Consider the following 14,727-nt stretch of genomic DNA (forward strand, 5'->3'; position numbering starts at 1 on the left):
ACATAGTTATCCATTTTCTCCCTTGTGGCAAGAGCAGCTGTAATCTACTCATTTAGCAAAAATCCTAAATACGGTACACTGTTGTTAACTGCAGTCCTTGGGTTGTACATTAGATCTTTAGACTTGTTCATCCAACATTTCTACTACTGTGTATCCTTTGACTTGTAACCTCCCGTTTCTTCCCCCTGCCCCAAACCTGGTATCCACTGTTTTATTCTATCTATATATTTGACCTCTCTCTCTCTCTCTCTCTCTCTCTCTCTTTTTTAAGATTCCACAGTTGTAGGTTATCCTTGGGTCCATATTCAAATAAAATTTTCATGTATATATGAAAATGTTTGATAATTATGACCAATATATATGTGTTGCTATTAGGTCTCTCTTTTTCCTTTTTACTTATGCATAGTTAAATAATTCAAGTACATTAAAATGACTTTATATGTTTTAAATATGTGATACAGTTTACCTGAAGGTATGCCAGTTGGCCTACAAATAAACTTTTGATCAGATTGCTTTTCTGTAACCCCACCCCCAACACCTCCTTTTAGGTATCTATTGCCGTGTAACAAATCACCTCACAACTTAGTGTCTTCAAACAATGATTTATTCTTTCTCATGATACAAGAGTTGACTGGCTGGTTCTTCTGCTGGTCTCACTTAGTCACTCAAGGGGCCGCCTGGACTGGTGGGCTGGGCCTCTTGCCGGGGATGCCTTACTTCCGCTCCCTGCAGCCTCCTTAGCTCGTGGTGTAGGGGTGGTCAGGATTCTTTCACGGTCTTCCAAGAGAACTAAAGCAGGTTAGCAGGCGCTTTAAAATGCTCATGCCCCAACTGTTCCAGCATCGCTTCAACCACATTCCATTGATCAGACCAGCGGGAGGGACAGCCCAGCTTGAAGGGAAGAAGAAATAGTCTCTCTCTTGAGAGGGGCCTGGCCTGGCGGTGGAGAATGGCTCACAGTGGCTCTGGAGGCAGTCTACAGCCCTGGGTTTGTCCTTGAGGGGAAATTTCACAGAGTAGAATTTAAATCAAAGCATATACATATTTAAAAATTCTTGTTATATTTTGTCAGATTACTACTTCTGCAAGATTTCTAATGCCACTAGTGATGTATAAATATATTTTTTCTACAGTTCTACCAATATTGTGTTTAGGTTTTTAATTTTTATTTTTTGATGGGTGTGTAATAACCTTATAATTCTTACAGTTTGTATGCTTTTCTTACCGTTACTAGCTGTATTTTATGTCTATCTGTCAAGGCACAAAATATATATGTATCTATTTACTACTTGTTCTTTGGAACTGGCTATTGTAGGGTTTTAATACTTTAAAAATTAACTTGAAAATTTCATACCTTATATTTACTGCTTTTCTCCCTTTGCTTTGAATTTTTTTAAAAACTTCTTAGGCTAGGGTCATATCTGATGTTCTGAAGTAATGCTCCAAATGAAATGAAGGAAGGTTAAATAAAGGAGGAGGAAAATCAGATTCCACTTCTCCGTGGGAGCAACAGCAGTGAATTTGTGGCCATCTTTAATCAGCTACAAATGCTTAATATATACAAGGGTCATGAATTTTTGGGAAGTAAAACATAAATTGTACAACACTAAAACTGCATTTATGGTTGATTCAGAAGACATACAGGCATCGTATAGATAGGCTGTTTGTTTAAAATCAGTCTATGATAGCTTGCTTTCACACAATTCAAGAAGCCTAAATTTGGAAGGGGCTTTAGAAATGTCGTGGTTCAGGGCTGGGCGCGGTGGCTCACGCCTGTAATCCTAGCTCTCTGGGAGGCCGAGGTGGGCGGATTGTTTGAGCTCAGGAGTTTGAAACCAGCCTGAGCAAGAGCGAGACCTGGTCTCTACTAAAAATAGAAAGAAATTAATCGGACAACTAAAAATATATAGAAAAAATTAGCTGGGCATGGTGGCGCATGCCTGTAGTCCCAGCTACTCGGGAGGCTGAGGCAGAAGGATCGCTTGAGCCCAGGAGTTTGAGGTTGCTGTGAGCTAGGCTGATGCCACGGCACTCTAGCCTGGGCAACAGAGTGAGACTCTGTCTCAAAAAAAAAAAAAAAGGTGGTTCAGCGGGGATTTTGATCAGAGATAGAGGCGGGGTCAGAGGCAAGGAGACAGGATTTCTCCTTCCTGTTGCCTCTTCTCCCCAGTCCAGTGGATCCTCCTGCAGTAGGGTCTAAATTTTCTCTGTTAGAAACAGTGCTCAGCCAGCATTCTTGTTCATGTTTTCCTGTGAAGACTTATGGAATTCTCTAGACCTATGCCCCGGTCTCCATAAACATTAACAGTTTGCTCACCAGAGTAGTGGTACCAGTTTATTCTAACCTCCGCAGCAAATGAGCTTCCATTCTCTACGTCTTTGCCCAGACCAAGAATAGTGAGACTTAGTATTTGTCAGTTTGGTGGCTAGAATAAATCATATGGTTTTAATTTATGTTTCCCTGATTACTAATGAGGTTAAGTGTATTTTCATGTTTATTGGTCATTCCCGTTTTTCCTTCTATAAACCTTCTTATTCTTTATATATATATAGTGCCTATTTTTCTGTAGGTTTGTCTTTTGCTTTTTAATTTCTAGGAGGAATTCTTTCTGTATTTTGGATACCAAAATTTAGTCTTTTATATGTTGTTCCTATCTTCTTTCAGTTGGTGGCTCATCTTTTCATTTGTCTTGTGAAACTAGTTTTTTATTTTAGTCAAGTTTATCAGTCTTTTGGTTTGTGCTTTTTTGTTATAAGAAATCCTTTTATCCTCAAGTCATAAAGATATATTAAAGTCTGATTTGCTCTTCACATTTAGGCATTTAATCTGCCTAGAATTGATTTTTATGTATACTGTGAGATAGGGGTCTAATTTTATTTTATTTTTCCATGTCGATAAAATGTTCCAATGCCATTAACTTTTCCTGTTTTTTCCTTTTCTTTTGAAGTAACTTTAGATTTATAGAATAAATAAATGGTGCAAAGAATTCCCATATACCTTCACACAGATTCATCACATGTTAATATTTAGCACTTTCGCATGCTCGTGCATTCTCACTTCCCCTCCTTCCACACTTATTTTTTATTTCTGGAATCATTCAAGAGTAAGTTAACATATATATACCTCTTCACCCCTGAATACTTCAGTGTGTATTTACTGAAAGCTAGGACATTTTCTTACAACAATGTACTTACCAAAATCAGGAAATTAACACTGATAAAGAACTGCTATCTAGGGCGGGCGCGGTGGCTCACGCCTATAATCCTAGCTCTCTGGGAGGCCCAGGCCGGCGGATTGTTTGAGCTCAGGAGTTTGAAACCAGCCTGAGCAAGAGCGAGACCCCGTCTCTACTAAAAATAGAAAGAAATTAATTGGACAACTAAAAATACATAGAAAAAATTAGCCAGGCATGGTGGCGCATGCCTGTAGTCTCAGCTACTCGGCAGGCTGAGGCAGAAGGATGGCTTGAGCCCAGGAATTTGAGGTTGCTGTGAGCTAGGATCATGCCACGGCACTCTAGCCCAGGCAACACAGTGAGACTCTGTCTCAAAAAAAAAAAATAAATAAATAAAATAAAGAACGGTTATCTACAGGCCCTGTTCAAATTCTGCCAGTTTTCTCACTAATGTCCTTTAAAGCAAAATAATAATAATAATAACCTTTTTTTTTCTGGTACCAAGGTTGCATTTGGTTGTCATGCCTCTAGTCTCTTTTAATTTAGATTCCTACTGAGTTTTATTAAATGTCTTTATTAATGTCTCATTTTCATATACACATGTCTGCTTTGGAGCTTTTCTTTTTATTAGTCTGTTGATTCCTGCACTAATTCCACATTATCTTAATTAATTTCTTTAGCTGATGACGAAGTCTTAATATCTAGGAAAGTGTCCCTCTGTTTTCATTTTTTCTTTTCCTGTGTGTTTTGTTTTGTTTTTTTTTTTTTAAGAGATTGGGTCTTACTCTCTAGCCCAGGCTGGAGTGTAGTGGTGTGACCATAGCTCACTGCAGCCTTGAACTCTTTGGGCTCAAGTGATCCTCCTGTTTCAGCCTTCCAGATAGATGGGACTACAGGCATGTACCAGCATGGCTAATTTTTAATTTTTTTGTAGAGACAGAGTCTTGCTGTGTTGCCCATGTTGGTCTTGAACTCCTGGGCTCAACTGATCCTCCCGCTTCTGTCTCCCAAAGTACTGGGATTACAGGCTTGAGACATTGCATCTGGCCTTGTTTTCTTTTAAAATTTTCTCCAGATTCTTGGCCCTTAGGTTTTCCATAAAAATGTTAGGACTCTTTGTCCCCGGAAGAATGCTGGTGGTATTTCAGTTTAAATTGGAAGAATATATAGATTAATTTGGAGAAAGCTGACATCTTTGCAGTATGAGTTTTCTCATTTAAGTAGTTTGCTCTGTTCAGTTTTTTGGTGTTCTTTGCTCATACTTTGTAATTTCTCCACTAATGTCTTACATGTTTGTACCTGCTCTTCACTTAGAAGATTTCCCTTTTTTTTATGGTGCACCAGGAGAGTTTCTTCTTCAAGGAGACCTTCCTTGTTCCTTCTTTTCTGGGTTAGTTATTCTTTCTATCTTTTGGTCATCTTCTTCTCCTACATTGTAAACTTCTTGAGGGCAGACAGAATTCTTAGTCCTGGTATCAAGTGCCTAGCATAGTAACTGGGAGCTATAGTTGCCAAATGTTTATTTAGTGAAGGAATGAATTGATATAAAAGTGAAAGACTGACAGAATATAGTTCTTTTGATATTGTGCTGCCTACTGTGTTTTCGTCTACATCCCTACATCACTACATGGTGTTTTCATAATTTTTTTGTTCCCTTGAGGAAGATAAGAAAGTTAAAACAAAACCAAACAAATAATTTGTTTTAGATTTCTGAAAAATTAGAAAATACTACAGACAGCTCTTATGAATGTTTCTATTAATATTTTAAGCACTGCAAAACTAGAAGGTAAGTCTCTATTTCTTGGACTTAAATTTTAAAACTTTCTTTATGGTATTTTTATTTACATAGAATTTCAATAATGAGTAGCTTTTAAAAAATCTGCATGTTAGTTGTTCACATTCTGTAATCTCCCTGCTGTGTTTTTTTCTTTTCTTTTTATTTTCTGGATTTTGAGTTACAGTATACAGTAACAGAAAGAGTGTTGTAGCCCATGTTGGGGAAATTTGAATTTTAGTTTTGACTCAGCTACTAGCTTGCCATGATCTTGAATGAAGTTACTTTCATTTCTTTGTAAAATAAGGATATATCTGCCTCTCATACCTCGAAAGATTTTTCTTTAAGATACAATGGCTAATGAGAACGTATTTGAAAACTATACAGTGGTGGTTATGTTACTTCCCTGGACAGGAGTATTTTGCTTTGAATATACCCAGTATGTGAAAATCATGATTTGTATTGGGGTGCTTCACTTTTTGAAAAGTTCTTTTTCAGAGGTATCAGAACAGGGTTTATTTTGTAAAAGTTGCTCCCACAGTTGGTTAAGGTGTGTTCCCCATCCCTATCAGATTTGCAGGAATTGGGGGCACTTTTGCTGGGAGCTAGGGAAGTGAGTGCCATCCAGGATCCAGCGTGGGAGAATAATGGCTATGAGGTTCGGTTTTGGAGCCCAGGTTTCAGACCTGACTCCCCTACTCACTCTCCTTGTTGTTAGATTGAACATTATGAAATTGCTGTTTCTGTTGGTTAAAAATATGCCTGAATATCAGCAGTTTTCATAAGGTTCAACCTAATAATAAAAGCCTCAGTTTTCTTACCTAGTAAAATGGTGATGTTGATAATGACTTATGTGAGGACCAGCTGAGGTGGGATTAGAAAGAAAATAAGACGGAAAAAACTTATTCCATTCCTATACATGTTTTTCCTTTAATTTTTGAGTAGTCCGATCATTCACCTGGTCAGTGTAGAAGGGTGTATAGTGAAATCTCCCTGCTTCTGTCCCCCAGCAAGACTAATATTTTAAAGTATCTAGTCAAAGTTCTATTTGTGCTTTTTCCCCCTTGTTAACTTGAAAGTAAAAAGTTTATGATTTTTTTTTTAGCCACTACACTACAAGGGAAAACATTTATGAATTGAAGTCAGAAAATCTGTGTTCCTAATAAGCACAGCATAGTACGACTCATTCTGGTATTTATTTGGCAGTCTTTATGTCCTTTTGTGGGTATTGGGTATTTTTTGGGTATCTGATACCTGGTTACTCTCAAGTAACCAGGTATGAGATAGATATCTTTCAGATTAAAGACTGGAAGCATGTTTTCCAGGTTGTTTGCCTTTAGGGTTTTGCTTATGAATATTATCACTAATTTTGTTCTCTCTCGTGAGTGGAGGTTCATTGTGATGTGGTAACTAGGAGACTGGATTCGTGGGAAGTCTGGAGACTTGGATTTTTGACCTGGTTTCGGGACTAACTACGAGTAGTTCTGTAACCTTAAGGTTATGGCCAAATGCAAGAGATCCAGAGGGCAGTGCTTGAAAACTGCAACATTTGTGGAGCAACATCCCCACCTTGTGGCTTTTTTCTTTTCGTAGACATTAGTGGTTAGGTGAAATAAGACGGTGTTCTAGCCTTGAATTCGAAAACGTAGCTCACTGTTTGTTTTGTTTTTGAGTCTTATACTTTAAGAACAAAATAGTCTTAACTGCTGTAACCCCTTAAATGCCAGCAATTGATCTGTTAATCTTAGAACTGTTTCCCCAAAGTACTATGTAGAGAGTTGGTAAAAGCTTTGCAGTAATTAGGTTTGTTGCTTTCATGGCACTTAGGTAAAAGGAAACATTAGTTTTACATTGTATACTTTATGGTTTTGGATGCCCATAAAGGTCACCTGACTGAATTGGTTATAAAAATGTGGCAAAGAAATTCAACACAAATTTAGAATTATTCTTGGGAGAATGACTTAATAATGACACGGGTAAGCAAACTTGTTTAATATACTTTAAAAAGCAATTCAGTAGCAATATATTGTGGAGATCATTACTATACAGTTACAGAAAAGTAAAAAAATAGTTGTCCCAATGTTATATAAATAGAAACTTAAGAGCTTAGAATAAAATTTCCAGGGACCACGCTACGGGAATTTACACAGAGCTTTTATTCTCAACAACTTAGATGGAGGTACATAGAAGTTTTATATCATTCTGTTTAATATGGGCATTAAAATGATCATAGTATTTGCTGTGTTTAAGATGATTTAATTTTCACAATGATTTGATGAGGTAGGAACTATTGTTATTCTGCTTTTACACATGAGAAAACTGTGCTGGGGGCTGTCAAGTGGGCAGCCAGAACTAAGCTGAGCTCGGGCAGTCTGATGTCTAGATGCGTGCCCAAACCGCTAGGATGTGCCGCCTGTGTCGCTTGGTGTGCTGTACAAGGTAGTGGTGAAAAGGGCAGCAGCAGTGTAGAAACTGAATTTTTAATACCGGATCTGCCTTTATAGCTGTGTGACCTTGGAAGAGGTCACATAACTTTTTCAATTTTAGGTGCTTTTAGGACTAAACGGGATAATTTATTTAAAATAGCACTTAATATATGCTAAACAAATTGTTATTAATAATCATAGTAATTATAATGACTACTTTGTGATTTATAACGGCTCCGTGTTTTTGTGGCCTATGATTTTCAAGCACTTTTTAAAATCGCAGTACACAAAGTGGCTAGTGGTTTGTTTTTGTTTTTTTAAAGTTACAGTACTTAATGGCTTTTCATATGTCCAGAAGGAGTACTGTAAATTAGTAAGTAAAAGAAATGTTTTGATTTCAGTGGGAGAGAGAAGTTATACAAAATGACAGTCATTTTCAAGGAGATGCCGTTTTTTCTTTCTGCTTCATGACTGTGTACATGTGTGCAAGAGAGAGCCAGAGAGAGGATTCTGAGTGCATTTACATATTTTTTACAGACTCGTGCGATGGGATTGGAAGATGTTTCATGTTCGATGCTGTAGAGAGCACAGAAGACCACAGGGTCCATCCTTTGGTAGAGAGGCCAAGCCAGTAGTCCTAGGAAAGGTTGTGGAAAATTGGGATAATTGTGGTTGGATTCCAGGGATTGGAGGTCAGATTGATGGCAAAGACCAGATTCAGTGAGAATGAAGGAGGGGTGGGAAAGTGAAAGGATAGGAATTCTAGGCGGAGAGATTTCTGTGTTAAGATTTTAGAAATAAAGTAAGGAGGGATGAAGTTTAAAAGAGGAGAAACATGTATGACATGGGGTGGAGGTGTGAGAAGCGTTAGTGGATTGTGAAGAATTTGCTAGGTGAGGCAGGGAGGCAAAGGAGTGTCCTGGAAAACTGTTAGGAACATAAGGAGACTGATTTCTCAAATTGAGTAACTCCCAGTGACGGGTAAGTGATGGTGCTGGTGCGGCAGAGGCGGGGCCTGGCTGCCCAGGGCAGGAGCAGCAAAGAGGCAGACTGGGGACCATGGGCGCGGCCGCCTCGGCATTCTGGAAGACACATTAAGTGCATTTTCTAAGAAATAATATAATTCTCTGTTTGAAAAATCTTTAGAGAGTATATATTAATGAACTTTAGCTTTTATGAACTTTCTGGTCATGCTTGTTTATTTGATGCAGAGTCCTTGGCTAGGAACAGAAACCTCAAGTGGGGAAAATGCTCACTTTATCATGATTTCCTTATGATTGATTGATTGATTTATGTCAGTATAAAATTGATTAAATAGGAATTTATATACACATTCTATACTGCTGTTAATGTTTCGTACAGTACTTTCTTTAGCATTTTTATTTTGAGGGGTTATTAGACTGAGCATTTTCTGGGGCAGCTGCTTTTTAAAGGGAATTTTATCTTTTTGTGAAATAATTTTTGAAGGTTAATTTGGTAAAAGCTGAATGTAAATATCTGTAGCTCTTACAATTGTGAGCTTTTTACATTTACATTGACGTTCTTTTGTATAGGAGTTAAAGTTCCTCGTAATTTTCGCTTGTTGGAAGAACTTGAAGAAGGACAAAAAGGAGTAGGCGATGGTACGGTTAGCTGGGGCCTTGAAGATGATGAAGATATGACACTTACAAGGTGGACAGGCATGATTATTGGGCCACCAAGGGTCAGTGCTATAAATTACATATTTTTTCTATTATTGTTGCTTTAGAGTAAACATATAATTTTATATAGTTGATATTAAAATAAACAATTATGATAACTTCTAACTGAAATAATTCCTTCCTTTTTGTATGTATTTATTGATGTTTCCTATGTGCAGGGTATATTGCTTGATTATCTGGAGGATTGGGGGAAGAAGATTGACATGGTTGTTGCCATCAAAGTGGTTGCAGTTTAGTGAAGGAGAAAAAATCAATACGGATGACAGATTCTAAATAGGGCAAAGCAGGTTCATTACAGGACTTTAGAATATGTTTCCTCTAGCTGGAATAATTGAGGAAGGCTGAACAGTGGAGGAAGTTGCCTTTGGAATAAGCCCTAAATCACTGACTGGCAGGATTTCAGAAGGTGGTGGTGGGAATGGAGAACAGTCCAGATAGAGAGGAGAAAAGGTGAGGAAATGGGGGGGGATATTGGGAAGAGCAAACATTTGACTTAACATATTACTAACCCCTGGTGTGTAACTGAGGGTTTCTAAATTGGTTTGTATTGAGAGCACATGCTCTCTGCTCTTAGACATTTCGCACACTGTGGAAATGCTTAGGCCTCAATTTTTTCATCTATAAAGATATATAGAAAAGTCTATGATTCTTATATATTTTCTAGTATTGTTATTGGCACCTGGCCTGTTATGTTTTATTCTTAGGTCTTTCTCAGGTTTATGACGTTTTATTTTTACCCAAAATCTTTCTTCTGGATTGGAAGTTATTTTTTCTACATTGCATTCTTTACTCAAAGGTCCCATCCACTGCTCTCCCTGCAGTAACTCTTTGAAATGTGTATTACGTAATGCTTTTGACTTGCTGGAAAGAACACAATTTTGAACGTTTTTTTAGTCTTTGGTTTTGTATATTGGTTGCTACGTTATGATGAGAGCATTTCAACTGTTTGCTGTTGGGTAGAGTTTAGATTTCCTCTTGATTATTACAAAAGAAAAATGGATCAGGTTATTAGCAATATTAACTTTAGAGAGTGAATTAATGCATTTTTATATTATTTTCTGGTATTCCTTTGTAAAATTTGCATATACTCCTAAGTTTCCCTCTTTCCTTCCTTGCTCTGATTTTTCAATAAGACAATCTGAGGAAGGAAATACAATATTGATACTTAGAATTCTTTATAACTTGGTTATTTGTAATGAAAACCTTGATATTCACTGCCTGTGAACATTATTAGCATGATCTATTTGGTGAAAAAAAAAGTGCTTATAACTTATTCTGACTTAACACCTAGAAGATTTAACAGTCAGAACTTGGTGGAATGTAAATTTGAAATGAGTTTAGATTTGGTTTTTCTCCAGCCACTGCCTCCAGTAAGAATGTTTGGAGCTTGTATATGAGGTCATCAGTGGTCCTGTAGGCTGACCCCCAGCACAGCTCCCAGATTAGAGAAACAGCTCCAGCTTGGTCTCTCACCCAGCAGGATTCCCCCCTTCCTGGTGTCACCAAACCTCAGGAAGCTCCGGCTGTCTGTGCCCAGTGAGGGGAGCGAAGGCTGCTCCTCTGCAGCTCCTCTTCTAGCCCAGGGGGCACAGGACACATAGACAAGGTGTTGCCATGGGCCCTTCCCTCTCAGTGGGTTGTGGTCTTGGAGCCGCAGGGGGCAAAAATATTTTTTTCTCACCTATCACAAAGTTCATGGCCAAGGCACCTGTAATAAAAGACAGATTAACAAGAGAAAAGTATACACATTTATTTTCTGTGTGACATGGAAACATTCAGAAATAAAGACCCAAAGAAGCAGGGAAAACCTGTGTATTTTTATGCTGAGTGTGATGAAGAGTGGATAGATAGTCGTGCAGAAGTGTGATTGGATCTAACGGTAACAAAGTGGATAATAAACTGGGGGGAACTCAACCAGGGTTTGTTTGTTCAGATTCTTATTTTTGTGTCTCTGTGCTTTCATTATTTCTCTCTGGGTATAAGACAGGACCTACTTCAGGGGGAGGTCAACTAGGTTTGGGACCTGCTACAGGGGAGAAAGGATAAGGGGAAGGTGGGAGTGACCTTGCTTCTGCCAGGGTGCTGTCTTTTGGGATAGCATGTCCTGAGCCCCATCAGAGCCCCCCTCACTTCGAGTGCCAGGCGGAGGCGGAGGGGGTGCCCTGCGGAGGCCTAGTACTCCCCTGGAGCTGGACTCTGCGTGTCACCGGATAGCCTCTCCTTCACGTCACCCTGTCTCGAGTTCTCTCAGAGGCCGGTGGTCGCAGCACACATCCAGTTGCTTTTCATAAAAGGGGCAGGAGTTTGTGTCTCACCCCAGTTGTTTTCTCTTTAGAAGGTGTGATGTTGAGAACAATTTTGTCCTCTTCTTTGAGCATCCACATCTAGCCAGAATACTAGGAAAACTCTGACCGTAACACACCGTTACATGTTTTTTATTTTTTGTATTTTATTGAATAGGATCCCTAGTTTTTTACATTATCCCGGTATTTATTTGAATTCATATGATTATCAATTTTGTTTTTCTGTGTGTTTGTGTGCAGTTTTTTTTTTCCCAGCATATTATGGGGGTACAGATGTTTAGGTTATGTATGTTGCCCCTTGCCTCCCCACTCCCCCCCAAGTCCAAGTTTCAAGTGTGCCCATCCCTTGGATAGTGCGCATTGCACTCTTTGTGTATGCAAATACCCGTCCCCTCCTCCCCGCTCCCCTCTGCCCGACATCCAATAGATGTTATTCTTATATGTACACTTATGTGTCGATCAGTTAATACCAATTTGATGGTGAGTACACGTGGTGCTTGTTTTTCCATTCTTGGGATACTTCACTTAGTAGAATGCGTTCCAACTCTATCCAGGAGTATATACAAGAGGTGCTTTATCACCATTGTTTCTTAAAGCTTTGTGTGCAGTTTTATGCAGCAGTATTTGTTGGTATTAGAGCTTTAGTACCTTTTTCAGGTTTTCTCATATGTAAATGAAGGTCCTTGTCTCCATCTTTAAAATGTAAATGTTGTGAGAATTAAGTGAAATAATGATTAGATAATAGGAGAGTACCTGATAACTATTAATAGTTCCTTTTATTACTCTCTATTTTATTTTGCCCTTGCTTTTTTTTTTTCTTTCCCGCGAGACAGAGTCTTAACTCTGTTGTCCCAGCTAGAGTGCAGTGGCATCATCATAGCTCACAGCAACCTCAAACTCCTGGGCTCAAGTGATCCTCCTGCCTCAGCCTCCCGAGTAGCTGAGACTACAACGTGTGCCACCATGCCCGGCTAATTTTTTCTATTTTTAGTAGAGATGGGGTCTTGCTCTTGCTTAGGCTGATCTCAAACTCTTGAGAGCAGGCAGTCATCTTGCCTTGGCCTCCCAGATGCTGGGATTACAGGCGTGAGCCATCATGCCTGGCTTACTCTTGCTTTTGTTAGATTACAGAAAAACTTGGCTGTTGATTTAAAATTTAGAGGTAATAAAGTTAATCAACTGTGTCAAAAGTTAGGGTGATGTTTACTGTAAGCATTGAATTAGATTAATAGGCTAGCTTAGGAATTTTTCTAACTTTAAAAAAATTGAGGTAGGCCGGGCGCGGTGGCTCATGCCTGTAATCCTAGCACTCTGGGAGGCCGAGGCGGGTGGATCGTTTGAGCTCAGGAATTCGAGACCAGCCTGAGCAAGAGTGAGACCCCCGTCTCTACCAAAAATAGAAAGAAATTAATTGGACAGCTAAAAATATATAGAAAAAATTAGCCGAGCATGGTGGCACATGCCTGTAGTCCCAGCTACTCAGGAGGCTGAGGCAGAAGGATCGCTTGAGCCTAGGAGTTTGAGGTTGCTGTGAGCTAGGCTGATGCCACGGCACTCTAGCCCAGGCAACAGAGTGAGACTGTGTCTCAAAAAAAACAGGTAGAATTTACATATAGTGAAATGCACAGATCTTGCCATGAGTTTGACAAATGTAGCTTGTTACTTACCCTCCTATTGAGATACAGAATATTTCTGTCATCCTAGAAAGCTCCCCTTCCCATTGCTCCCCTGCTTCATGCACCTGACAGTTTTGCATGTTGTAGAAATTTGATAAGTGAAATTATGTGCTGTGTACACTTGGGATTCTTTACCCGGTATAAAATCTGAGTGACTCAGCTGTGCTGTGTCAGACAGTAGGAGTGTGTTTGTTTTTATTGCTGAGCAGTGTTTTACTGTGTGGATATACTATAATATGTTTATCAATTTTCCTGTTTATGAGCACTTGGATTTTATCTACTTTTTGCCATTACAAGTAAAGCTGCTATGAGCATTCTCATAGAAGTCTTTTTTGTGAACACATGTTTGTTTCCATTTCTCTTGGGTAAATGCCTAGGACTAGAATTACTACATCACAGGGGAGTCTGGTGTACATCGAGATTGGAGAACCACACAAGATATTGTCTTGAGATGTGTGATTTTAGTCATTTTTATATGTAGTGAAAGTGCTGGTCATATTTGTTTGCTCTTAAATTTGGATGAGTTTTATACAACTCTTTCTTTTTTAAAATATTGAAATGTTTAATAACACATATGAGATTGTCACATATGTTTTACATTATATAGGAGTTTAATATTACAAATATGACCTCCACTTGGGAGTAGCTCTTATTTATGGGAAAAGGATTAGTTTGCATGAGATCTATAGATGGGTGATTAGCTTCTTTTTTCCCTGGTCTTATATAGGAGCCATCAGGTATTAAATGTATCACTTTCACTTACTTTTTACTTCCCTGTTTTAGTGGTACACTAATAAGTTAACCAAGTGAATAAAAACTATAAGGAGAAAGAAGAGTTAATTTATAGGCATGAAAATAAGCCCTGAATAATCTAGAAGCTTTAAGTCTGCTTTAAAATGCTGTTTTATAAGGTGTTAATGTTAATTAAACTTCATGATTAAGAAAGCCTATTTTATTTTTTATTTTATTTAGCGACAAGGTCACACTCTGTTGTCCAGGCTGGAGTATAGTGGCATGATCATAGCTCACTGTAGCCTCGAACTCCTGTGCTCAAACGATCCTCCTGCCTCAGCCTCCCAAGTAGCTGGGATTACAGGCACACAACACCACACCTGGCTATTTTTATTTTTTAATTTTTTGTAGAGACAGGGTCTCACTGTGTTACCCAGGCTGGTCTTAAACTGCTGGCCTCAAATGGTCCTCCCATCTCAGCCTCTCAAAGTGCTGTGGGATTATAGGCATGAGCCACTGCACCTGACCGGAAAACTCTATTTTAAAATGATGTGTAAACATAAAGTTTGCTCATGTGTCTCTGAATTCAGATAATGGGATTTAATGAACCACAAAATTAATGATGTAGTAATGTAGGTATACTAATAGGAGACATGAAATAATTATGTTTTATTGCTGCAAGATGGTATAATATGTTTTTCCTTTTGCTGGAAGTTATTGATTGCTATATAAGTAGGGTAACCATATAAATTTTTATCTAACAAGGCCCTTTTGAGAATGAAAAGAGGCACTATTAGTAATTAATATTGAGGCAATAGGAGTGAATAGCACTGTACTGGAAAACGTGAACCTTCATATACGTGTGATATAAGGAAAGCCGTTCCTCCCTCCAATGTAAACTTTTTAGCAAAATCTAAATTTAAATGTTTTTTTCCTTCGA

At 38.5% G+C, this 14,727-nt stretch overlaps 1 protein-coding gene across 1 annotated transcript in view; it reads left to right on the top strand.

Annotated features, from left to right (window-relative positions):
• LOC105824056 (ubiquitin-conjugating enzyme E2 variant 2) overlaps positions 1-14,727 on the top strand; it is a 55,292-nt gene that overhangs the window by 28,162 nt on the left and 12,403 nt on the right. The window contains exon 2 of the mRNA XM_012661389.1: positions 8,930-9,078. Within this exon, the coding sequence (XP_012516843.1) occupies positions 8,930-9,078 (149 nt within the window). The remainder of the gene's footprint in view (positions 1-8,929; positions 9,079-14,727) is intronic.

This window comes from Propithecus coquereli, unplaced genomic scaffold (genome assembly GCF_000956105.1).
Source record: "Propithecus coquereli isolate 6110/MARCELLA unplaced genomic scaffold, Pcoq_1.0 Scaffold71, whole genome shotgun sequence".
Classification (NCBI taxonomy): domain Eukaryota; kingdom Metazoa; phylum Chordata; class Mammalia; order Primates; family Indriidae; genus Propithecus; species Propithecus coquereli.